Raw genomic sequence first — 21,843 nt, 5'->3', positions numbered from 1 at the left:
ACAGAGAAGAATGAGTCCCAAAGAAGGAGTTGCTTACTGAAGGTCACACAATTTATAGGTAACATTATAGGTTATAGGTACTTATAGGTTGCATTGCTGTGCTTGGTCTCAAATCCAAGTCTTTGATTCCAAACCTAGGTTCTTTCCTAGTCTATACCAAAGACTGCCAATAACTACGTTAATAATGGCAGTGGGCAATACAACCTTATATTTATATAAGGTTTAAGGTTGGTGAAATGCTCATTTGATAATCCTAAGTAGAATGAAAGAAGTACGTAAAAGAAATGCAAATACAGTGCTGTGGGAGATTCAAGGAGGCAATTCGGGGAACTTCTGAATCTCAGCTTTCTCATTTGTAAAATGGAGATAGTATTTGCACTCTCTACCTCACAGACCTGTGGGGAGGAGGAAGGAGGAAGGAGATGTAGACGTGAAATGTGATTTTTTTGTGGAGAGCACGGATCCTACCTAGTCTGCTCCTGAGCTAAGTTGTGGCTTTTGTTGCTCAGTGATGGTGAGGGTGATGGAGGTGGTGATAGAAGATGATCTGGCAAAAGGACTTTCCAGAATTCAGGAAAAAAAGAGTCATTAAAAGGGGGTGGGGAAGATCGTTTTTGTTTGTTTACACAAAATGAATCTTTGGGAATCTGAAAACTGCAACAAATTCTAAGGCAATTCAGGTTTCTCTCCCATTGACAATAATTTGACCCCACCCCCTCCACAAAGGAGGGTAAAAAGAGACCCTTTTTCTTCTTATCACCTCTCCTCCTCCTTCCTCCTTCCTCCTCTGCTCCCCTTCCCTTTCGAATGGGTCACTCGCCTGGCGTTTCGATCTCGAAACCCCGCTGACAGACCAGGGTGATGCTTCAATGACTCCACTGCGTCGTAACGAGATGGAGAATTTTTAGAGTCCTTTTCAACTTCCTATTTTTCAATCTGACTAACGCTTGTCGCCCCCTCCCCCCTCCCCCCTCCCCCCCCGTCCCTATTCTCCCACTTCCCATCCCCACGCGTTCCGCTCACCGGGGGAGGAGGGGAATCTCCCCCGCCCCACTGCTAGTTTCACTTGGATGTTCTACCCTCCCAGGGGGCGTGTCCTTGGGGAGAGAAGGGGGCGGGGATGCCCATGTTTGGGCAGGGAGCGTCACGTCATTCGCCTTATATGGTAAGAGGCGTCAGGGCCCGGCGCTCCATTCACATAAAATAGAAGGAATCCCCGGCTTTAGGGGAAACGAGTCACGGTCACCTGCAAAATAAAGATTTGTAGAAGCCGAGCAGGGAAGCCGATCCGAAGGCAGGAGCGTCAGCAGCCCCAGCGCGGGGCGTCCTGACCCCACCTTCGCCTACGAACCCGTCCCACCCGTTCCTCGCCACCCCTAGCCTCGCGGCTGCCTAATCCCAACTGCCTCCCCTCCCTCCTGGTTTGCACCCTGGCCATTGCCACCTGCGGACCGACCCGTCCAAGTGGCCCGGAGCCACTGCGGGGCATCGGGATGAAGGTCGCTTCGCTCGACGGTCGCCAGCTCAGGAAGCTGCTGCGCCAGGAGATGGCCCGCTGTATTGTGCTGGACTGCCGGCCCTACCTTGCCTTCTCCGCCTCCAGTGTGCGGGGTTCGCTCAACGTGAACCTCAATTCGGTGGTGATTCGGCGGGCCCGGGGCGGTGCCGTGCCGCTGCGCTTCGTGGTGCCCGACGAGGCGGCCCGGGCTCGGCTGCTGCAGGAGGACGGGGCCGGCGCGACGACCGTGATCGTGCTGGACCAGGGTACCCGTCACTGGCAGAAACTGCGGAAAGAGAGCACGGCGCACATCGTTTTGGGCACGCTGCTGGCCAGCCTCCCTGCCGGCCCCAGGATCTGCTTTCTCAAAGGTGAGGACATCCCCGTACGTTCCGACCTAGGGGTGGCTGGCTAGATCGGCAGTCGTGGGTGGCGGGCGCAAAACAGGGTCGGGAAGAATGGAGCAGGATTTCCCTTCTTCGGTTTCAAGGAGTCCCAAAGGACTGAGAGCCCAGGACTGAAGTGGTTTCATTTTGGACGTGTGCTTTTCCACCTCCACCCCACCGTCTCTCTTCTTAGTTATTTTTTTGTAATAGTTGGAGGGGCTTGGGCTGGAGGTGGAGGGAGGGCGACCTGAAAATTGGGTTGGAAACGCTGTGGGCTGAGAGCTCTGGAGGCCGCGACAAAAGCGGGACACGCTTTGCCGCGGCGGACCGGGGCTCTTGGGGCTACCAGCTTCCACCTTGGTTTCTTCGAAAGCGCGGCCGTGCTCTATCCTTCTGGCCGGACTGGGCCTGTATTGGGTAGCACTGAAGCCGGGCCGAGAGAGGATTCAGATTGTGGGAAGCATTTGCAGAAATCAAAAGCAAGAAAGTGTGCCCACTCATGCCCGCTAACACTCCTTCCTCCCGCCCTGGAGAGGTGGGGGTTCAAGGGTGGGGGCCGGTGCTTAAGCGGGTTGGGATCACTCTGGGAGTCTGTGGCACGGCAGGGGGGAAAGGGGGTTGGGAGATCGGGTCGGCACCCCTCAGAGCATTATGCGGCCACTTCTCTCTCCCTCTGAGATTTAGATAGGCAGAGATTAGCTTGTCCTGACACCCTGGGGAAAGTGGCGCCTTTACCTAGGCTCTCATGCTTACAATCTTTCTGGGAAAAGAAACAGCATTTTGTCCTGCAGTGCTGTCTTTTGGTCTCCATTGTGATCCTGTTCCACCCTGACTTTTTTCTTTTTCTCCCCTCAGCCTCCCTGGATCCCTCTCCTCTCATCCTATCCTGTCTTTCTTGGCTTCTTTTTTCATCTTCCCCAGCCTCCTCCAAGAGAGCCCATTCCCAACCTGATTAATCATTGCCACCAAACCCCATGCTGTGGTCCAGAGAGTTCTGAAGAAGGCTTTCAGAAGTAACATTCGTAGGGCTCACAGAAGAGAACGTGGCTTAGAGGCTCACTTTAGGGGTGGGAGATGGTTGCCAGAGGTGCTTTGGCCATAACTAATCTCAAAAGGGCATTAGAGAAAGCAGGCCAGGGAGTTTGCTGAGTGAGGTACTGGGGACCTTGTTAGGTTTTCTCTCATGGGTTGTACTTAGTCATTCTAAATCTCCTCTCCCTTCGTCCCCACATAAACCCCACAGAAGCAACATTCATCCTTTGAATCATGCATATTTCAGCCCTTCCTTTAACTCAGTAAATGGAGTATATGATAACAGCCCTTCCCTGCTTCACCTCCTCCCCAATAGTTTACAGTTCTACTGGGGAGAGGAGATGCACATAGATCCTTTGCAAAATTAGAGAACAATGACAAATGTATTGTAAGCCCCTCCAAATTCACGATTCCATTGGCTAGTGTAGAGTTAGTCTCTTCCAGATCTAAATATGGTTCAAAATCAGGCCCCTTTCTAAAAAACAACTCCCCACCTATCCAGTCCTGTGAGATTTCTCTTTAAGTTCTCTTACCCTATTGCCTTAGAGTCCTTGGAATTTTCTTCTTAAGCTATGGTTTTGCCTGAATCACCTCCACCTCCCTTCCCCTCTACTCCCAGTTGGAATCCTATCACGAGTATGTAGGCCCTTGATCACCCACCTAGACAGAAGAAAAGGCTGCATATCTCTGAGATCCGGAGAGAGAGACCAAAATGAAGAGACAAAAGGTGTTTGGCAAACCCAGGGAGGGCTGGAGGAAATCAGACCTGCCCCTCCTCAGCAGGGCAGAGGTTTCATGAGTGGCACCACAGATTTCCTTTTCTTCCTAATGTGGTTTCTCTGCCTTCTGTTCTGGGGCTGAGTTAAGTACAGTACATATTTCTGGCTGTTCGAGGAGGTTTTAAAGATCTGTACCAGGAAACTCCTTACCCTACCTCTCCTTCCCACAGCCCATTCCAAGCAATCAATGCTGACTCAGTACAGGAAACAGTTTGAAGTCATTGTGATCGAAGGGAAACAAACTTTTTTGGCTTATGTTTTAGTAAAATGACATTTAACAGCAGACACTGAGCAGAAGTTCAGAAACTCTTAAGTTTTAATCAGGCAGCATCTCAAACTTAGAAAGGAAAAATAATGTACTCTTTGTCGCAACCTTTTCCCAGATTGTGGGCAATATACTTTCAGAAAGCGACTAAAACCTTTGCATAAGTCTCTATAAAGAAACTGCCTGGGACCTCAGAGACTAGGCTTTAAATCAGAAGACAAGTCTTCTAGTTCTCACTTTGCTGTTTATAAAATCATAAGATTTTAGGATTAGAAAGTACCTCACATTTTTGCCTAATTCTACATTCTCATTTTATGGAGGAGTGACTGAGACTCAGGAGAACTAGGTGGGTAGAATGCCAGGCCTGAAGTCAGGAAGACCTGACTTCAAATCTGGCCTCAGATACTTACCAGCTGTGTGACTACTGGGCAAGTCACTTAACCCTTTTTGCCTCGGTTTCCTCATCTGTAAAATGAACTGGAGAAGGAAATGGCAAACTACTCCAGTGTTTTTGTCCAGGAGACCTCTTGGGATCATGAAGAGTCAGACACCATCGAACAACATGGACAAACTGAGGCCCAGGTGAATTGATATTTTGGTAGGTCATTGTTCTTCTCTGAACCTATTCTCTGTAAAGTCTGGGAATGAGAATAAATGATTTCTAAGTTCCCTTTCAGCTCCAAAGACAGATAGCCTGTAAATCCTTTCCAGGCCAGGATTCATCTAGGATTTATTTCCCAGGTCAAGGCGCTTTCTAGGATGCCATAGTGCTTTCTGTAGGCATGTGTCCTTGAGTGGGTTTCTGCGGTGCAGTGGATAGAGTGCTAGATTTGGAGTCAAGTAGGCCTGGGTTAAAATCCTGCCACAGACTAATAGTCTTGGGCAAGACATTTAATGAACTAATCTTGCCCCATATGAAAAGTAAAGGGGTTGGTTGGACTAGATGGCCTCTTTAAAGCCCCTTCTAGCTTTAATTCTATGATCCTACGAACCTATCTAAGCATAAAAGCCCCCCCCCCAATATTTAAGGTATCCCAAAGTTAAAGTTTAGAATTGCACTAAGACTTGCTGGAGGGCAAGTAATGTCAATATGTGATGGAAAGACTCAATCTGAAAATGACTAAAGGTATGGATTCAGTCAGTTTCATGCAGGTTGGGGAATGTTCATTGCTACTCTGTCCTTGCAGGTGGAGTTTGGTGAGAAAAAAGAGATACTGTACACTGCTAACAATTGTTTCTGACTCTACCTGGACAGTAAGCTTCTCGAGGGCAGTTACAACCATTATCTATTGGCCCCCTCACGCCTTCTAGCACCTAGCTGTGCATTCTTCGAATAGCAGATAATTGCAAGTTGAATTGTTGACCCCAGCTCCCTGGGACTAGTCCACATTTATCTGTTCCTCTACTATATTGAGCCACTTTATCTGCCTAGAGTATCTGCCCACATCCTCATCTCCCCAGCCAACTCATAAGTCAATGAGATGGGATGGTTCGGGAGCCTTATCTTTGTCCCAGTCTGAGACAGAAGGCAGACATTGTTTTTTTAAAATCTTCTATCTTGGGCTACTCTAATCCTAAAGCCCAAATCCCAAGTCATTTCTGGTTTGCTTAGTACTTTTCATCAAATTATATAATTGTCACAACAGGAAGGGTGGGGGGGGATGACCTTAGAGACTGGTCCTCTCCCCTCCCCCCCATTTTATGAGTAAGGACATAAGAGTTCCACAAAGGTGGAATGTCTTGCTTATTGCACAGAAATATCTTTTTGGAGGAATCTGTAAATACCAGGCTTGAGGAGTGGACCCTAGGGAACTGGTGAACAGGAGCTAACGGGATTGTGCTCTCCTGGGCTATACTTGTATCGAGTCAGGCAAGCAACAAACATCCAGGTGCCCTCCAGTCAACATGACCAGGAGCATATTCATTGTTGAGGTCCAGGAACCTGGTCAGAGGATGAGCAATATGGCATTTGCTGAAGTTGACCACAAGGGAAGTTTGGGTGTTAGTGCTCAAGAAGAGGGGGCAGGGAGCGGGAGATAGCTAGAGGAAGCTATGATGGCAAAATGACTCATTCTAGGAATTGGCCGCAGCCAGCCTCTAGATGTTGGAGACTTGTTTGTAATCCATTAACCATTTGATCGCTGAAGGTAAGGGCTGCACCAGGAAAAGAAGAGTCTAGAGCTAATCAAGATGTGATTCTTTCAAGATCTGTTGTTGCTAATTAGAGACCCTGAATTAAGATCTAAATTCTGTGAATTAGAAACCCCAGAAATGGATTTTAAGAGTTGAAGGGCTTTAAAGTAGATAGTAAAGGGATTCATGAGAATAATTATTAATTATGCTATTCAAAATGATAATTGTTCAAGATCCTTTTTCAAAATGGCCTTTAATATATATATCCCCTAGCATATATATATAGTGCTCTAAAGTTTGCGAAGCACTTTGTGAATATTATCTCATTTTGTCCTCCCAACAGTCTTTGGAGGTTAGTGCTATTATCACCCCCCCTCCCATTTTATAGATGAAGAAACTTTGGCTGGCAGTGGTTAAATGATTTGCCCAAGATCATGCAGCTAGTAAGTGAGGCTGCATTTGGAACTTGTTGGGTCTTCCTGACTCCAGGTCTTAGTGTTATATCCAACTGTACCACCAAGCTGCCTTTTCAAACTGTCCTTTTCAAAAATTTTCTCCCCTAGCCCTCTGCCATAAAAGCCAATAGACCTGATGGTGAGGTCAGGATTGATTTGATTTAACTTATAATGTCATTTAGTGTTTTCCTTTACATTGATGCAGCCATTGTATAGGTATAGTATTCTTTGACTTCCTTTATCCTCTTCTTCTTGGTTGGAATGAATGGGCTGTGGGAAAGAGAGGCAGGGCAAGGAATTTCCTGTTACAGATTTCATACAGGTACTCCCAAATGTCTCTGAACTCATTTCTCACTGTGAATAATAATCTACACTAGCTATGAACTAATTTTAATTTGTTCATCCATTTCCTAATCTGTGAGCATCCACCTTGGTTCCACTTTTTTTGCTGTCAATGAGGTCTTTCAGTGCAGGGTAGTAGAAAGAATCTTGGACTTAGAGCTCACCTCCACCACCATTGACTTGGTCATGTGACTTTGGGGGAAGTCTCTTAACCTTTCTCAGTGACTCTCAGTTTTCTTTTCTGTAAAAATGGAAATAGCAATATTTGTACTACAAGGTTATAGGGATCAAATGGGGCATATGCATGTTATAATACTTGTAAACGGAATATATTCTGCAGGTGTGATCTCTTTTTAATATTTTTGCCAGCCTGTTTTACAATGTGCTTGCCACTAGAATGGCTCCAAAAAATTTCATTCAGAAGATTTGGGTGCCATGGCTTATTTGATTAAGTCATTACAGTTGTGTGTGATCTAAAAGGGCCAAATTTATTTACATCAATGAGCTCCCATTCTTCTAATCCTAACTCATTAGTAATTGCTTCCTACGCAGCAAGTAACATGCTTGTAAGGGTTTTTTGTGTTTTAATATTACCATTTTTAAGTTAAAAATTATGGATTTTGTATTTAAAATGGGATTATTTGAAGGATAACAAAACTGCTGGCATGTTTGTAAATACATATTGGTGAAGATTAGGATGGAAGCAGTCCGGTCACACAGGAGTATCAGCATGCTCATTTCAGGTTGCTCTGATCAACATTTTGCACAGTAATCTTTTCTACATTATAATGAAACCCTACTTGTGAAATTGCCTTATATATACAGTACTATTCAGGGATTGCCTGTTTATAAATTTGTTCCTATAGACTAACTGCTCTCCCCACCCCCCACCCCCAATAGTATTTTGATAAAATTGAGAGTGTTTTTAAAATATTTACTTGTATCCTAGGCATTGGGGGTAAAAAGACAAAAACACTTACCCTCAGGGAGCTTACATTTTACTGGATTTCACCCAATATAAATTTTAGAAGAACCTGTCAACAGCATTAGGTGGAATATACATTTCCCAGTATTAAAAATTCAGGGGAAATGATGGGAGGTTCCTGAGGCAAAGAGAGTGTATAGTAGGGAGGGAGTATAGAGAGGGTAGATCTGAATTTCTATGTCTTTCCAAAGCTAGCTAGAAATTCCTAAATGAAATAAATTAACAACTCCTAAAATTTGGCTCGGGAGGTAATTAATGGAATTAATTGCTCTTCTTTAGAAGTATAGGGAGGATTGTCAACATTGCTCTTAGCTCTGGCAGAGTATGTCACACAAGGAGCTTAATTGCCACTTCATTAACTCAAGAGTTTAGATCCCTTGTGAATTGGGGATGTTTCATCATATCCCTGAAAATCTCTTATGAATGGACTGACAGTAGAAGAAATCCATTTACACATGTCTCCTTGACAAAGTCCCATTCTTTTCAATATTGCCATATATGTTTATGTTGAAAGAATGTTGTAGAATTAGCATCTATTTTTGGAAGGGAGGGATTGCTCTTAGTTTTCAATAGAAGCTTGGTATCTGCCCCTGGTAGACTGGGATGAGTTAATCATTTCCCTTGAGGCTATCATTTTTCCTTGAAAGGCCATTTCTGTTGCAAAATCTTTTTTTTTTTAAACCAAATGCCACTATTGGGTCATTTTGACTGACAAAAAAAAATGACTAATGAGAGTCAGTACCAATCTGGAATTTGAACTATTCAGGACTCCCAGACCAATATTCTGAACCTGGCTTCATTAGCAATCCTTTTTCTGGTGGAATGAGAATTCCCTGCTGACTTCTGCCACAATTTTTTTTGTAGGAGGATATGAGACATTTTATTCACAATATCCTGAGTGTTGCGTGGATGTAAAACCCATTTCACAAGACAAAACCGAAACAGAGAAAAACCTCATCAGTCACTGTGAGAAACAGAACATGAGCCGAAAACCTGCTTATGATCAGGTATGTTTAGGGGAACTTGTCCCCAGCCTTCCTGTCTTCATCCTGTACCCCACATCATTATCCACATCCTGTTCTTGAAACTGAACAGTGATGCTGGTGGGCAGCTCAGAGAGAGTGGGAAGATGCTCTGCCCCAAGCCTTTGTGACTGCTGCTCTGCTAATGGGCTTGAGTCCAGCTAGCAAGCAAAGTGGAGCAAACTCTAGCCATGGGGAGCTTGACAATTTCTGGAGAAAAGAGGAAATGGGAGATAGCCTATTATTAGCTGGATTGTTGAGGTTCAGAGAAGCTTGCAGATCGGTTTTCATTTTCCTCAAGTTTCTGAGCTGGCTGTAATGGTTCCTGCGTTTACCTTCTTTCCTATTTATTCATGTTCGGCAATTTCCGCAAACCACCAGCACTCTAATAACCATCAAGCCCTGTCACGTTGGTAATTTTAGCTGGAACAAAAAAATCTCTTGTGTGAATGCTTAACCAGGTTCCTCTCTGGTTTCTCTTCATTACATTCTATAATTTCTTACTGAAATAAAGGAGACCAGAAGACACACAAGGACACTACTCTTATATGTGCGACTGTAAAATAGTTTTCTTTTACAAAATTCCTTTTCTTCAAAGAACTCTCAGAGTCAGTGGGGAACAGTGAGAACAAATCCCAAGAATCTGACTTCAAGTCTTCTACCACTTAACTATCTGTGTGACATTGGAAGTCAATTTGGTCTTTTTGAGCCTCAGTGTTCTCAGCTGTAAAATAGGAATGATAATAACTGCCTGCCTACCTTGACAAGCTGTTTATGTTATGAATGCTTTATAAAGTACTGTAGAAATGGGAGCTTTTATTGGGCTCTTGATACCTCCACCACCTCCCCCTTGCAAATGTTTGAGTAATTTCCTATGTGAAATAGGGAAATAGCAGAACTATTATCTTCTTACAGATAGATAAACAGAGCCAGATAAAGTCAAGGAACCTACCCAATGTCCTACAGTATTCAGTGGCAGAGCTGGGGACTAGACTTCTAGGCATTGGAGGAGGGAAGGTCTCTTAAAGCTTTTAGCAAAGACAGAAACATAACAAGTATTAGTGGACTTGAATTTAGATGGAATCCATGGAATATATATTGAAAGATGCAGCCTGAAATCCAAGCTTCCTGCCTTACACAATGAATGGGAGTCAGCAGTGGCATTTTCTAATGCTCCTGGGAATATGCTTCTAGGAAATGCTGGGCGATAATTCTTCTATGACTTTCTGGTCAAGGATCCCCATTACTTTTGGGCTAGATTAAAAGGAACAGTTGTGCTGAGTGTATATGGTCTGATGTGCTGACCCCAAGCCAGGTGCTTCCTGTCCTGGACACAGCTTGTTAGGGATCTAACCTAGTTGTGTTTTTTGGGGGATATTTTTTTTGTTTTGTTTGTTTAGGGTTTTGTTTTGTTTTTGTTTCTTAACAAGTGAAAGAGAAACAAGAAGCATCATTAGGTTGTGAAACCCCAGTGGGCGGTCCAAACTCTTGGGGATGTACTGGGGGAAATCCCTTGGCACCACCAGGGCAAGATTATGGTAAACTTTGGGGCTCTGGAGGCTCTTTAAAATGAGATTGCCTCATTCCTCCCAAGATAAATTCTCTGAATAATTCAGAAAGAGAAAGAAGAGCCCATTTGATTTCAGTGGTGTTTTGGCTCAGCACTAAAGGAAGTGGGCAAGATCTCAAGACCTCACGAACAGAACATATCAATACTGCCCTAGGACTGAGAGGGAAATCTTATAATTTGTACTCATGGGGAAACAGGCACAGAGAATAGAAGTGACTTGTTGGTAATATGAGTTAGTGGCAGACTTAGAATCCAAGTTTCTCAAAAGCAAAAATGCTTAACTTTTTTGTGCCATGAGACTCACAGAATGTTTTTAAATGCATAAAATACATAGAATTACCAAGTAAATCAATTCTATTGAAATAGCAGTTATCAAAACATCAATAACAACAGCGGTTGCAGATCTCACATTCAAAGCTCCTGCTCTATTCATGCTACATTATACGGCTGCCCTCACCCACCCACTCACCTTTGGGTATCTGGACCCTGGGAATCTGTGACATCTTGCTGAGGAAAGGCTCTAGGGGCCTGAGGAGGGCAACGACTAGAATCAGCAGAGTCAGCTGTCTTTCTCTTGTGTAGATGCTATTTTAAGAGGGATCTAAGACCGTAATAATAAGCTCACCTTAGTGTTTGACAGTTATGTTACCACTTTCATATGCCCCCCAATCTCTTTGATCCTCAACACCTGTGACATGGTCAGGGGTTAGTTATTACCCCCATTTTAAAGGTGGAGAAACAAATCTACTTTTCATTTTATTCATCACCTTTCCCTCCAGGACAAGTGCTTGGAGGGAAATGGAAGCAGGCATAGGTGACTGCCCAAAATTCCTCCATGTAACATCTGGATTTGAGACATCTATCTCTGGGGAATTGAACCTTCTCCTAACATAGACCCCCCCCCCCTTGGGTTTAGAGAGAAGCCTCATACCCACATGTACTTCAGGAACTTCAGCTGTTTCTAACCACCATCCTTCCTCTCCAGCATGGGCCTGGCAACCTATTCAGCCTTTCCATTATGCTCTTTTGCTCTCTGCCAGGACAGGAAATGGAAAGATTAGGAGTAGCACTGGGCTGGGGGGTAGAGGAGGGGAGGAGGCTCAGTGCAAACAAATAACTGGTGTGTCCTCCAGCCTGGTTCACTTCCAAATCTAAGAAAGGGGCTCCTTGACACCAGGTCACTGTTTCTACTATTATCAAACATTTTTTGTATCCAATTCAATAAACTTAACTCAATACTCACTACATGCAGAGAGAGCCCTGTGCTTGTCATTGAAGGGGATACAAAGAACAAAGAAACCAGTAAGTCTTCATGGACCTTGCCTTCAGGGAACTTACAGTCAGTCCAGTAGTAGCCCAAATTAAGTAACTGAAGTCACATTAATTTTAAATTACCATTCTATTTTGGTTTTGACTTGATGAGTGGTCTTTTGGGTTTTACACAATTTATCCCTTGACAAGGCTTCTATAAGGTTTCATTAAATTGTAATTGTTTTTGTAGTTGTGATTATTTCTGCTTCTTGAGCAGAAATTGTCTTTTGCCTCCTTTTGGATCCCCAATGCTTAGCAAGTACTAGGTACTTAATGAATGTTAGTTGATTTTTCCATTAGTTTATAGGGGTTTGGATTAGATGGTCTCTCATTCTGAAACTGTATAACTTTTAGATTCAAAAAATGTGGCATGTAGATTGGGCATAGTGGAAATGCCAGATATATGTTTATATATCTTTCTTATATCTATCTTTCTCCTCAGGTCAGGGAAGATGGTGCTTTAGGGAGAGAGAGAAGCTGTTCACTCATTAGTGCTTATATTTTATCTATTTTTAGGAGATGAGCCATTTACCTTTTAAAAACCCTTAGATGGCTTCTTAGAATTTTAGACTATTAGAGCTTGGAGGAATCTGAGAGATCATTCTAGTCTAAACAATTTATTTGAAATTTGTCAAAGGTTTTGACTTAATCTTGTTTCTTGATGCCCAGGTTTGGTGGCCTTTCCTTCACCTCCAGACTTTTCAATAAATTGATATTATAGAATCATAGGTTGAGTGCTAGAAGGAAGCCATTTATTTCAGAGATGAGGAAACTGAGGCAGGCCTGGAGAAGTAAAGTCATTTGTCCAAGGTTACACAGGAAATAAGTGGCAGAACCCAACCCAGGTCCTCTTAACTCTGAATCCAGTGTACCACGTAGCGTAGCACGGCACAAGATACTAGCTGCTCCAGGAGGGCAGTTGGGATTTCCCATCTCCAAATGGGTACAGGAAAATGAAAACCTTTACTGTGTGGGCTTTGCCATCATGATGAGTCACAGGCCAATAATACTAGGATGGAGAGTTATTCAATATGGAGGCGACACCCACATCAGCATGACTGAGCTGTACCATTCAACTGTTTCTACCAGAAAATCTACTATTGGATATGACTTGAAGATAAAAATAAGTTGGGTTGTTGTTTTGTTTTTTTCCTATCTTCTCCCCAGAAGGATAAGATAATATATTTCTTGATTTCTCCCCCCCCCCCCACCTACTATGTTTATTGCAGGGTGGCCCAGTTGAAATTCTACCATTCCTCTACCTTGGCAGTGCTTACCATGCTTCTAAATGCGAGTTCCTTGCCAATCTCCACATCACTGCCCTACTCAATGTTTCCAGGAAAAGTTCAGATTCCTGTACCTCTCAGTTTGACTACAAGTGGATCCCAGTAGAAGACAATCACACAGCAGACATCAGCTCTCATTTTCAGGAAGCAATAGACTTTATTGGTAGGTTCAACCATTTTTCTTTGTTTGAGAAACCTCTAAGAAGTATGGAGGGAGGGGGGAGGGGTTAGGGTGGGGAATCTTGAGTTTTATAATATGTCAGTGTGGAGTATCATGGTCTGAATGTTGGATTTGGAATCAGAGGACCTACAGTCCTAACTCTGCTTCTTCTTGTCTGTGGAATTTCGGGCAAGCTCATTCGCTTCTGGGCATCAGATTCCCCATCTTTAAAATGGGGGTGATGGGACTTTTCTGTAAATTCCCTTCTGACTTGAAATCCCATCCCCTTGTTTTTGCTTTAGTTTATTTTTGTTTTTTAAATGAGGGGAAAAGATTCCACAGCAAAAAGACATAGGGCCAAACAAAGAGAGATTGCTGAAAAAGCAGAGGAAAGGGTATTTAGTTTGCTATCAATAGCAGCTTTTAGTTTTCATTTGCCCTGGTTAGAATTTTTTTATTGTTAATACAAAGGCTGTAGTGAGGTCACATGCCACTGTGATACAATCCTGCCTCCCACTTCTCCACCTTGTCCTGATTCAGATTATGCCATAGCCCATCTTGGACTACTAGGTCAGTTCTGCCATGACTGCATGCAAATTAAGCACAGTGAATAAGAGTTTTAATTTTTGAGACAAATGGATTAATATCATGTAATAGTGCTACCCCTGAAGCTTTGATTCTTGATCCTGGCTAAGAGGATAGCAAAAAACTTCTATTTCCCACATAATAATACATGGGGCTGGCTGGGGGAAAGGACCAAGCAAAGTATCCTTACTGGACTTCTATGTAATTAGGTATATATTTTTGAATTACATATAAAAACAATTTTTAACCTTTTTTAAGTTTTGAGGTTGATTTTTTGGGGGGGGTGGTTTTTTTTTTAACAGTTTTAAGAATTACAAATCCTCTCTCTCCCTGTTTTCCCTCTCATTGAAAAGGCAAGCAATTTGTATATTTAAAAAAAAAGAACAGTTGTCTGTGAAGCAAAATAAAGCAAAGTGCAAAAAACAAGGTATTCTTGTATCAGCAAATTTTGGAGTTAGTGTGGCATTTAGTGCAAAATAACTTTTAAGTCATTTTCATGATGTATTTTGAAATGATGCATTTTTTTTAAAAGCTGTAATATGTCCATTTTACAATACTGCAGAGAGGCTGCTATTAAGACCCATTATTCAAGTCTGAAAACTGAGGCTCAGAGAAGGTAGAAAGGGGAACTTTTGAGGGTATGTGGGGTATCAGTGATAGGGCCCTCCCTGACTGACATTGATCCTACTTGTCACACACTTGTGAGTACTACCGTGACAAGGATGTGTGCAGTAGGGGAAACTGGAATCTTAGATGGTTAGACTTAGAAGGAACCTTCAGACTGTTTAGTCCAGTCCTATCATCTTATAAAGACGGAAAATGAAGCTGGCCTCCTGTGTGTATATGAGGCTTACCAGCTCTATTTCAGCCAACAGAGGCCAGGGCTCTATGGCCAATGAGAGTTCTTCAAGTCAAGTGGGAGAGTAGGCTCCATACAGCTGGACCTGTTTGCTTCTCCTCCTCTATGTCCACTTGAAGGGAAATAATGTAGGTTTCTTTCTTTCCCTGCTATTGCCTTCTGCCTGACAGGAGACTGGATTTTTTTTTTCTCCCTAAGAAGAATCTGTTTCTGGGGACATTGGAAAAGGCAGGTGTCCAGGAAGGACCAGCTAGAAGCAGCAATAATTACAAGGCACAGACAGCAATTACATGGAACTCTTTGAGCTATGGAGTGATGGCAGTAAATACAAAGATGATTTCAGCCAAACGAGAACTCCAACCAAAGGAAATCCTGCCAGAGGCAAAAAAACAAAACAAAAAAACAATTTCTTCCCACTTTTGCAGAGACATTTATTAAATCCCTGAGATTTTGGGCTGATTGGATTCCTTTGGGGACTATTAGAAGTACCCCCAAATGATGGCTTCGCATTGGGGAATCTTTAGTCTTTTCTCACAGTCATCAAGAATGCCTTTGCCTCTTCTGTTACTTAATTCTCTAGGTAACTCCTTAACGAGGTAATGAAATCCACCTCCGTCCCCTTATTTGCAGGCTTCACGTGCCTGTGTGTGGAGAATCCATGAATACAAATACCCAAACCCCCACTCAGTGTTTGGAAAACCTTTCCATGTTGGTTCCCAGGCTATTACCCAGGTGAAGGGAGGACTAATACATCTTAATTAAGGGGGTGTGGAACAATGCATTGAAGACCAGAAGGGAGGCTGAAGTCAGGAACACCTACAAGGTGCCCTTTGGTTTAAACAGGTGTGGCTTAGATTGGGAGAAGGCCAGAACCATGGATCTATCTACTCAGTAGAAACCCAGGCCTGAGCTTTGGCTTCCTTGGGAGTGGTACCAGGCAATTAAAAAAAATTAGAACACAAAGAAGAAATGAGCTTCCTGGAATTGAGGTGGCCAATACATGAATCAGGAGACTTTGAGTTTTCATCTTGTTTTTATACCTAATTTTACAATGTGACCCTGGGCAAGTCACTTAAACTCTGTGGACCTCAGTGTCTTGTTCTATAAAATGAGAATGATAATATGCCCTTTTCTGCTTAGTAGGTTGTCATAATGATCAAATAAAAGGAATTTTTAACATTTGTTTTTAAATTTTTTTTTTAGTTCCTATGCTCAAAGGGCTATAAAAATGCATGCCCTTTGATCCAGCAATACTACTGCTAGCTCTATCCCAAAGACATAAAAAAAAATGGAAAAGGACCAGTTTGTACAAAAAAATATTTATAGCAGCTCTTTTTGTGGTGGCTAAGAATTGGAAATCTAAGGGATGCCCATCCATTGGGGAATGGCTAAACAAGCTATGGCATATGATTGTAATGGAATATTATGGTGCTATAAGAAATGATAGATCTGGGGCAGCTAGGTGGCACAATGGATAGAGCACTGGCCCTCGAGTCAGGAGGACCTGAGTTCAAGTCTGGCCTCAGACACTTGACACTAGCTGTGTGTCATTTAACCCTGATTGCCTCACCAAAAAACAAAAACAAAAAATGACAGCAGGATGGTTTCAGAAAAACTTGGGAAGACTTATATGAATTGATGTGAAGTGAACAGAACCAGGAGAACATTATACACAGTAACAGCAATATTATTTGAGGAACTGTGAGTGATTTAGCTCTTCCCAGCAATGCAATGATCCAAGACAAAGGATACTATCTGCCTCCAGAGAAAGAGCTGATTGATTGAATACAGACTGAAGTATACTGTTTTTCCACTTTCCTTCTTTTTTCTTTTATTCATGTCTTGTACAAAATGACCTATATGGAAATGTTTTACATAATTGCATAGGTATGACCTACATCTGATTGCTTACCCTGTCAGGGAGGGGAGGAAGGAAGGAGGGAGGAATAGAATTTGGAGCTCAAAAAACTTTAAATAAAAATGTGTAAAGAAAATTTGAGAGTTCCAGATTCTCTCTCCCCTCTCCTTGAGAAGGCAAGCAATTTGATATAGATTATACATGTGTGGTCATGCAAAACATTTCCATATTTAGTTATGTTGTGAAAGAAAATGCAAAAAACCAAGAAAAATAGTCTTTAAAAGTATGCTTCTGTCTGTATTCCAACTCCATCAGTTCTTTCTCTGAAGGTCAATTAAAAAAAGATAATGTGATATGCAAATTCACAAGGTATTAGAAGGATGGGATTTAGAGCTTAAAGGATGGGAAACCCCTTAGAGGAAGATGTAAGCTAAACCAATCCACTCATTTTACAGATGAGAGAGCTGAGGTACAGAGAGGTTATTTGCCTACAGCCACACAACACAGTAAATAAGTAGAAAAGCCAAAATTCAAGTCTAGAACCTTTAATTCCAAACCCACTGGTCTTTTTTGTAAGGTCCATCTTTCACACCCCCATCCATGGGAGGTGAAGTATTAAACTGTCCAAAGGACCCCATCACTAGACTACTTTCCTTGAAAGGCAGTCTTTCTTGAAAGGGATCCTAGTAGAGCTTGGTCCAGTTGAAAGACTTGGTTTGTAGTCCAGGCTCTGTTATCAACTTGCTGCTTTATCTTGGGCAAGTGAGTCTATAAAATAAAAGCACTGGACTAGAACAGGTGCTCTTAACCTTTATTGTATCATGGTAACTTTTGGTGGTCTGGTGAAGCCTATAGACCCCTTCTCAGAATAATATTTATAAATGCATTAAATAGGATTACTAAGGAAACCAGTTATACTGAAATACAGTTATCACAATATTTTTAAAAACATCTAGTCCTCCTGAAATTTATCCATAGATGCTGAGCCCATGGACCTCAGGTAAAGACCTCCATAAACTAGATAATCTCTAACTAAGATTTGTGGCTCTTAACATTCTACTTCTGGGCAAGTGGAGAGCCAAAGAAACAGGTAGGAGGTGATTCCTTAATTAGAATGTCCTAAGAACTTTAAGTCTCCTCTTAGTGGTGGCAAGAACTTTTAAGTCTCCCCTTAGTGGTGACTGGCTAGCTCCATTTCACCCATGCCACCATCACCCTCTCCTCTCCCATCCCCCCAGACGTGAGTGAGAGTTCTACCCCAATTATCTCTTAAGTTCTGAAAAGCTCCAGGGGGACTTTTGGCTTCACAGGAAACTCCACCTACTCTTCGTCTCACAGGTGTCTTATCTTTGAATTTAACATTGCTGACTCATTTCAAAACTTTCAAAATTGGAGATTGCTTTTTTGTCTTCAAAACCTTCAATGACTGCATGTACCCAGTCTCCCCCTTGGTGCTTACGTACACACAACTATATTTAACACCCTGTGGCATAACCATTTCCTCACCGAGTAAGTGAGGGAATTGGAAAGGCCATGTGTTTCTACAGTTTCATTCTGATAAAGCTCTTTTTTCCTCCCCTATTATCCTCCTACTCCCTCCAATCCCTTCAAAAGCCAGCAGGTCCTAGTCGTTGCTATTCACAGCAGTTTTGGGGAGGTGGGTGAGGGCATGAACCTTTCCCATCCCGCTCTTCAAAAATTTATTTAAAATGTTGAACCAGAATAACAGTAATTCGTGATGGTGACTTGTAGCAGTGACTACTGTTGTTGCACAAAATGGTAGTTTGTCAAAGTCATTTATATCCTCAGTTGATTTCAAGCATCACTTAGACAGGACTGTAATTAGAGATTGTATACTATTTAGTGTATATTTGGTTGGTGGGAGCCCCAGGGGAGTTGAGTAAGACACCCCTCTCCTGTGACAGCCAAGGAAGGATGTGTGCCATCTGAAAGCCTCGGAGAAGCTGAGGTAGGAAAGAGGTCTTGCAAGGATTTGTCCTTGCTTCCCTCCAAATCCCAATCAAAAAAAAAAAAGTTAGGGATTAAATGCCATATGGCTTGTAGTTTTTTTATTTTCCCCAAGGTCCATGGGGTTCTTCTGTGTCATGGACCCCTTGGGCAGTCTGGTGAAAACTATAGACCCCCTTCCTATAATAATTTTTTTAAACACAAAGAATAAAATACGTAGGATTACAAAGAAAATCAGTTATACAAGTCTATCTTATACCCCACCCATGGAAGTTAAAATATTGAACTCCTACCTAAAGGGACCCTAGTGTTTAGCTCCTTCACTTAGAGGGCAATCTCCTGGTGGGGAATCCTGCCACTAGTTTTCTGATTTGTGGGGTAGGCCTTGGATGAGGTCTAGAATTCTACCTTTCATTCTATTCCACTAACATTTGTTATATATCTACTGTGTTTTTAGCACTAGGCTATGTAGAGGTGCCACAGAAAAAAGGAAAAATCAACCAAGAAGCCTGTATTAAGTGCTTACGTAGCCAGACACTGCTAACCAAGCACTGAAGTTATGAAGAGAAAAGCAAAAATAGTTCCTACTCTCAGGGTCTTAAAATCCTACAGGCTTGGGATATATGCTCCCAATTGCAGAAGTAGGGTCCCTTAAGGGTTAGAGCAGTGATGGGGAGCCTATAGCCTCAAGGTCCTCAGGTGCAGCTCTTTGATTGAACCCAGACTTCACAGAACAAATCTTCTTAATAAAAGGATTTGTTTTGTAAAACTTGGACTCAGTCAAAAAGGCTATACCCGAGGACCTAGAAGGCCACAGGTACCCCATCCCTGGGTTAGAGTATCAGGCCACAACACATAAGGTCATGATGTTACCTAGGTTCAGCCAAGGAGATGGTGATCTAAAGACCTCTAATGCTGTGGTACAATGGAAGAACATTGACTCTTAACTTCAGGACCTGGGTTCAAATCCCATTTATGTGACCTTGGGCAAATCATCTAACTTCCATAGGCCCCCGTCTCTTTATCTACAACATGAAGGAGTAGAACTGCATAGACTGAAGGTCACTTCCAGCTACAGATCTATGAAGCTATGATATAATAATTTTGCTTTTGATAAGTCCTTTGTTTTGATTTTGCTTTCCTATCATATATCATAACTGACCCTCCTTCCCTTTCTTTTCTAGACTATGTCAAGAGAACTGGTGGCAAAATCTTGGTTCACTGTGAGGCTGGAATCTCTCGCTCTCCCACCATCTGCATGGCTTATCTCATGAAAACCAAGCGATTCCGCCTGGAGGAGGCCTTTGATTACATTAAGCAAAGGAGGAGCATGATCTCACCCAACTTTGGCTTCATGGGCCAGCTCCTGCAGTATGAATCAGAGATCCTATCTTCCATGCCCAACCCCCAGGTTGCCTCCTGCAAGAGGGAGGCAGCTGCCTCGTTCTTTACTGATGAATTGACTCTGACCCCGGGGTTTGAAGGTTCTTGCTACACGTTCCCTACCTCTGTGCTGACAACAGTGCCCATCCACTCGCCGGTCCACCAGCTGAAGCTGAGCCCCATTACTGCATCTTCAACCTGCTGAAGGCAGGAAGAGGTAGATGGGGGGCCCTGAGAGCAACTGTGATTTTTCAAACTCAAGACATTTCATAACTGTGCAATACTGATGACCTCATTGATGCCATCCAAGCTCTAGTCAGGGCAGTGGTGGGGGTAGTTCTGGGAAGCAGAGATGTTTCTGCTCCAGAGCCAATCAATTAGACTAAATGGACTTTGGGGACATGGGACACAAAGCCATTCATGTGCTGTGAGGTGCGCCACCTACTGTGCTTCCAGCCTAAAACTTCCTGGCTGCTGGAAGACTTCTTTCTCTTTCTCCTTTTCCTCCTTAGAGGACTCTTTCAGTCCTTCCACCTCATGGTCTGCCTTCTCATTCCTAAGTGTAGGCAATAAATACCTGCAGCAGCCAAGGGGAGAAGACCTTTTAAAAAGCCAATTTACTCTGAAGGAAGCACAATTTCTCACCTTGAGTTTCTTAGGTAGCAGTGCCAGAACTTTGGCTGGATTTGGCCAACCTGCTTTATTTTTTATTTTAGTTTTTCTTTTTAAATAACTGTTTCCTGTGACATCAGGGCATAAGCTGATCATCAGCTATAGTCAGGAAAATAACCATGCCGGGTCTGTCCCATTAGGAACATTGTATATGGCTCTTGGGGAACCTTTCTCTGGAGCTTCCAATTTCTAAGAGTGTGATGGAGATACAGTCATAGACTCCTGTGGTAGAATGGAGGTCAGTTTCACTGGGACAGATAGCTGAGATTTTTTTTTTCCCTGGGTTTCCCACTGTTCAGAGTTAATACTTCCATGGACCAGGTGGATTAATTCATGGGTGAAACAAAGGGACCCAGGTGGCCAATTAAGATAGAGCCTACCCCCCAACATGGCTCTTGCCATACTTGAATATCTCCTGACATACCCTGAGAAACCCTTCTACCATTTGAAAACGGTAACTGCTGAACTATAGACCAAAAACAGCCAACCTCCCCACCCCCAGCTCCTTTAAAATTTGAAAGAAAGAAAACAAATAGCTTCTTGTGCTCTGTAGGTCAGTAGCATTGGAAATTTGATGTACTTAGTTTTTAGCTTGCCTGTTGTATGTGCTTGCTTACCTGTTTGTGTGTATATCTGTCTGCTCACAATGGAATGTACTGTGTGTTTCTGTAACATCGTTCCCATCCCTGCCCTGAAGGTCGTCTTTAAGCTATTGGGTTAATGTCATTTTTCTGTAGATCTGCAGTGTCATCCAAAAACATGGTACTTGTCTGTCAGTTATTCCTCCAGGGTAAGAGGCAATAATTTCCCGAAATACATAACGTGAATGTGAAGAAAGCTGAGATGTTGTTGTACCAAGATGTTGTTGGTTGCTTTTTTTTAAAGTACAAAATAAAAATGTTTAAAAACAACAACAACCTTTCTTCTGTGTCTCTGGGTGATGTAGCAAAGAGAACTAGTTTTTCAGTAGGGCTTGGAATGAGTGCATCATCACAGGAATTTTTTCCCAAATGGTCTTTGGATCCTGAATCCTCAATATACATATCACATATAACAGTGTCTGGATTTTTATTAAGCAGTCATTGGTGAGTCATGTTTAGGAGTTAAAGCTGAGAGAGATTTTTAAAAGTACAGGCTGAGGGGTGGTGATGGTTGGGGAGGAACATTAGCCAGAATCAGAATCATTCTAACTTTAGCTTATGTTTTTGGTCCTTTTATGTTGATATCCCTTCTACCACCATCCCTGCCCTAGACTTAGGAGGTTGATTTTTTTTTTTTTAACCCAAGCGTAAGA

The 21,843-nt window shown here is 42.8% G+C and overlaps 1 protein-coding gene across 1 annotated transcript; it reads left to right on the top strand.

Annotated features, from left to right (window-relative positions):
* The first annotated feature begins 1,058 nt into the window (after nt 1-1,058).
* Nucleotides 1,059-21,471, top strand: DUSP5 (dual specificity phosphatase 5). Its single transcript, XM_027851744.1, has 4 exons — nt 1,059-1,869; nt 8,740-8,882; nt 13,008-13,227; nt 19,679-21,471. Exons 1-4 carry the CDS (start codon nt 1,494-1,496, stop codon nt 20,080-20,082), a joined length of 1,143 nt encoding a protein of 380 aa, XP_027707545.1. The 5' UTR covers nt 1,059-1,493; the 3' UTR covers nt 20,083-21,471.
* The last annotated feature ends 372 nt before the right edge of the window (nt 21,472-21,843 follow it).

Source organism: Vombatus ursinus, unplaced genomic scaffold (genome assembly GCF_900497805.2).
Source record: "Vombatus ursinus unplaced genomic scaffold, bare-nosed wombat genome assembly UNPS02009205.1, whole genome shotgun sequence".
Classification (NCBI taxonomy): Eukaryota; Metazoa; Chordata; class Mammalia; order Diprotodontia; family Vombatidae; genus Vombatus; species Vombatus ursinus.
This window is presented reverse-complemented; position numbering and strand designations above follow the sequence as displayed.

What these genes read in the sequence shown, in the direction of transcription:
- DUSP5 (XM_027851744.1), top strand. Translation starts at nt 1,494, where the DNA reads ATGAAGGTCGCTTCGCTCGACGGTCGCCAGCTCAGGAAGCTGCTGCGC. An exon ending in CAGGATCTGCTTTCTCAAAG is followed by an intron (nt 1,870 to 8,739) that starts GTGAGGACATCC and finishes TTTTTTTTGTAG; the next exon opens with GAGGATATGAGACATTTTAT. An exon ending in GGAAGCAATAGACTTTATTG is followed by an intron (nt 13,228 to 19,678) that starts GTAGGTTCAACC and finishes TTTCTTTTCTAG; the next exon opens with ACTATGTCAAGAGAACTGGT.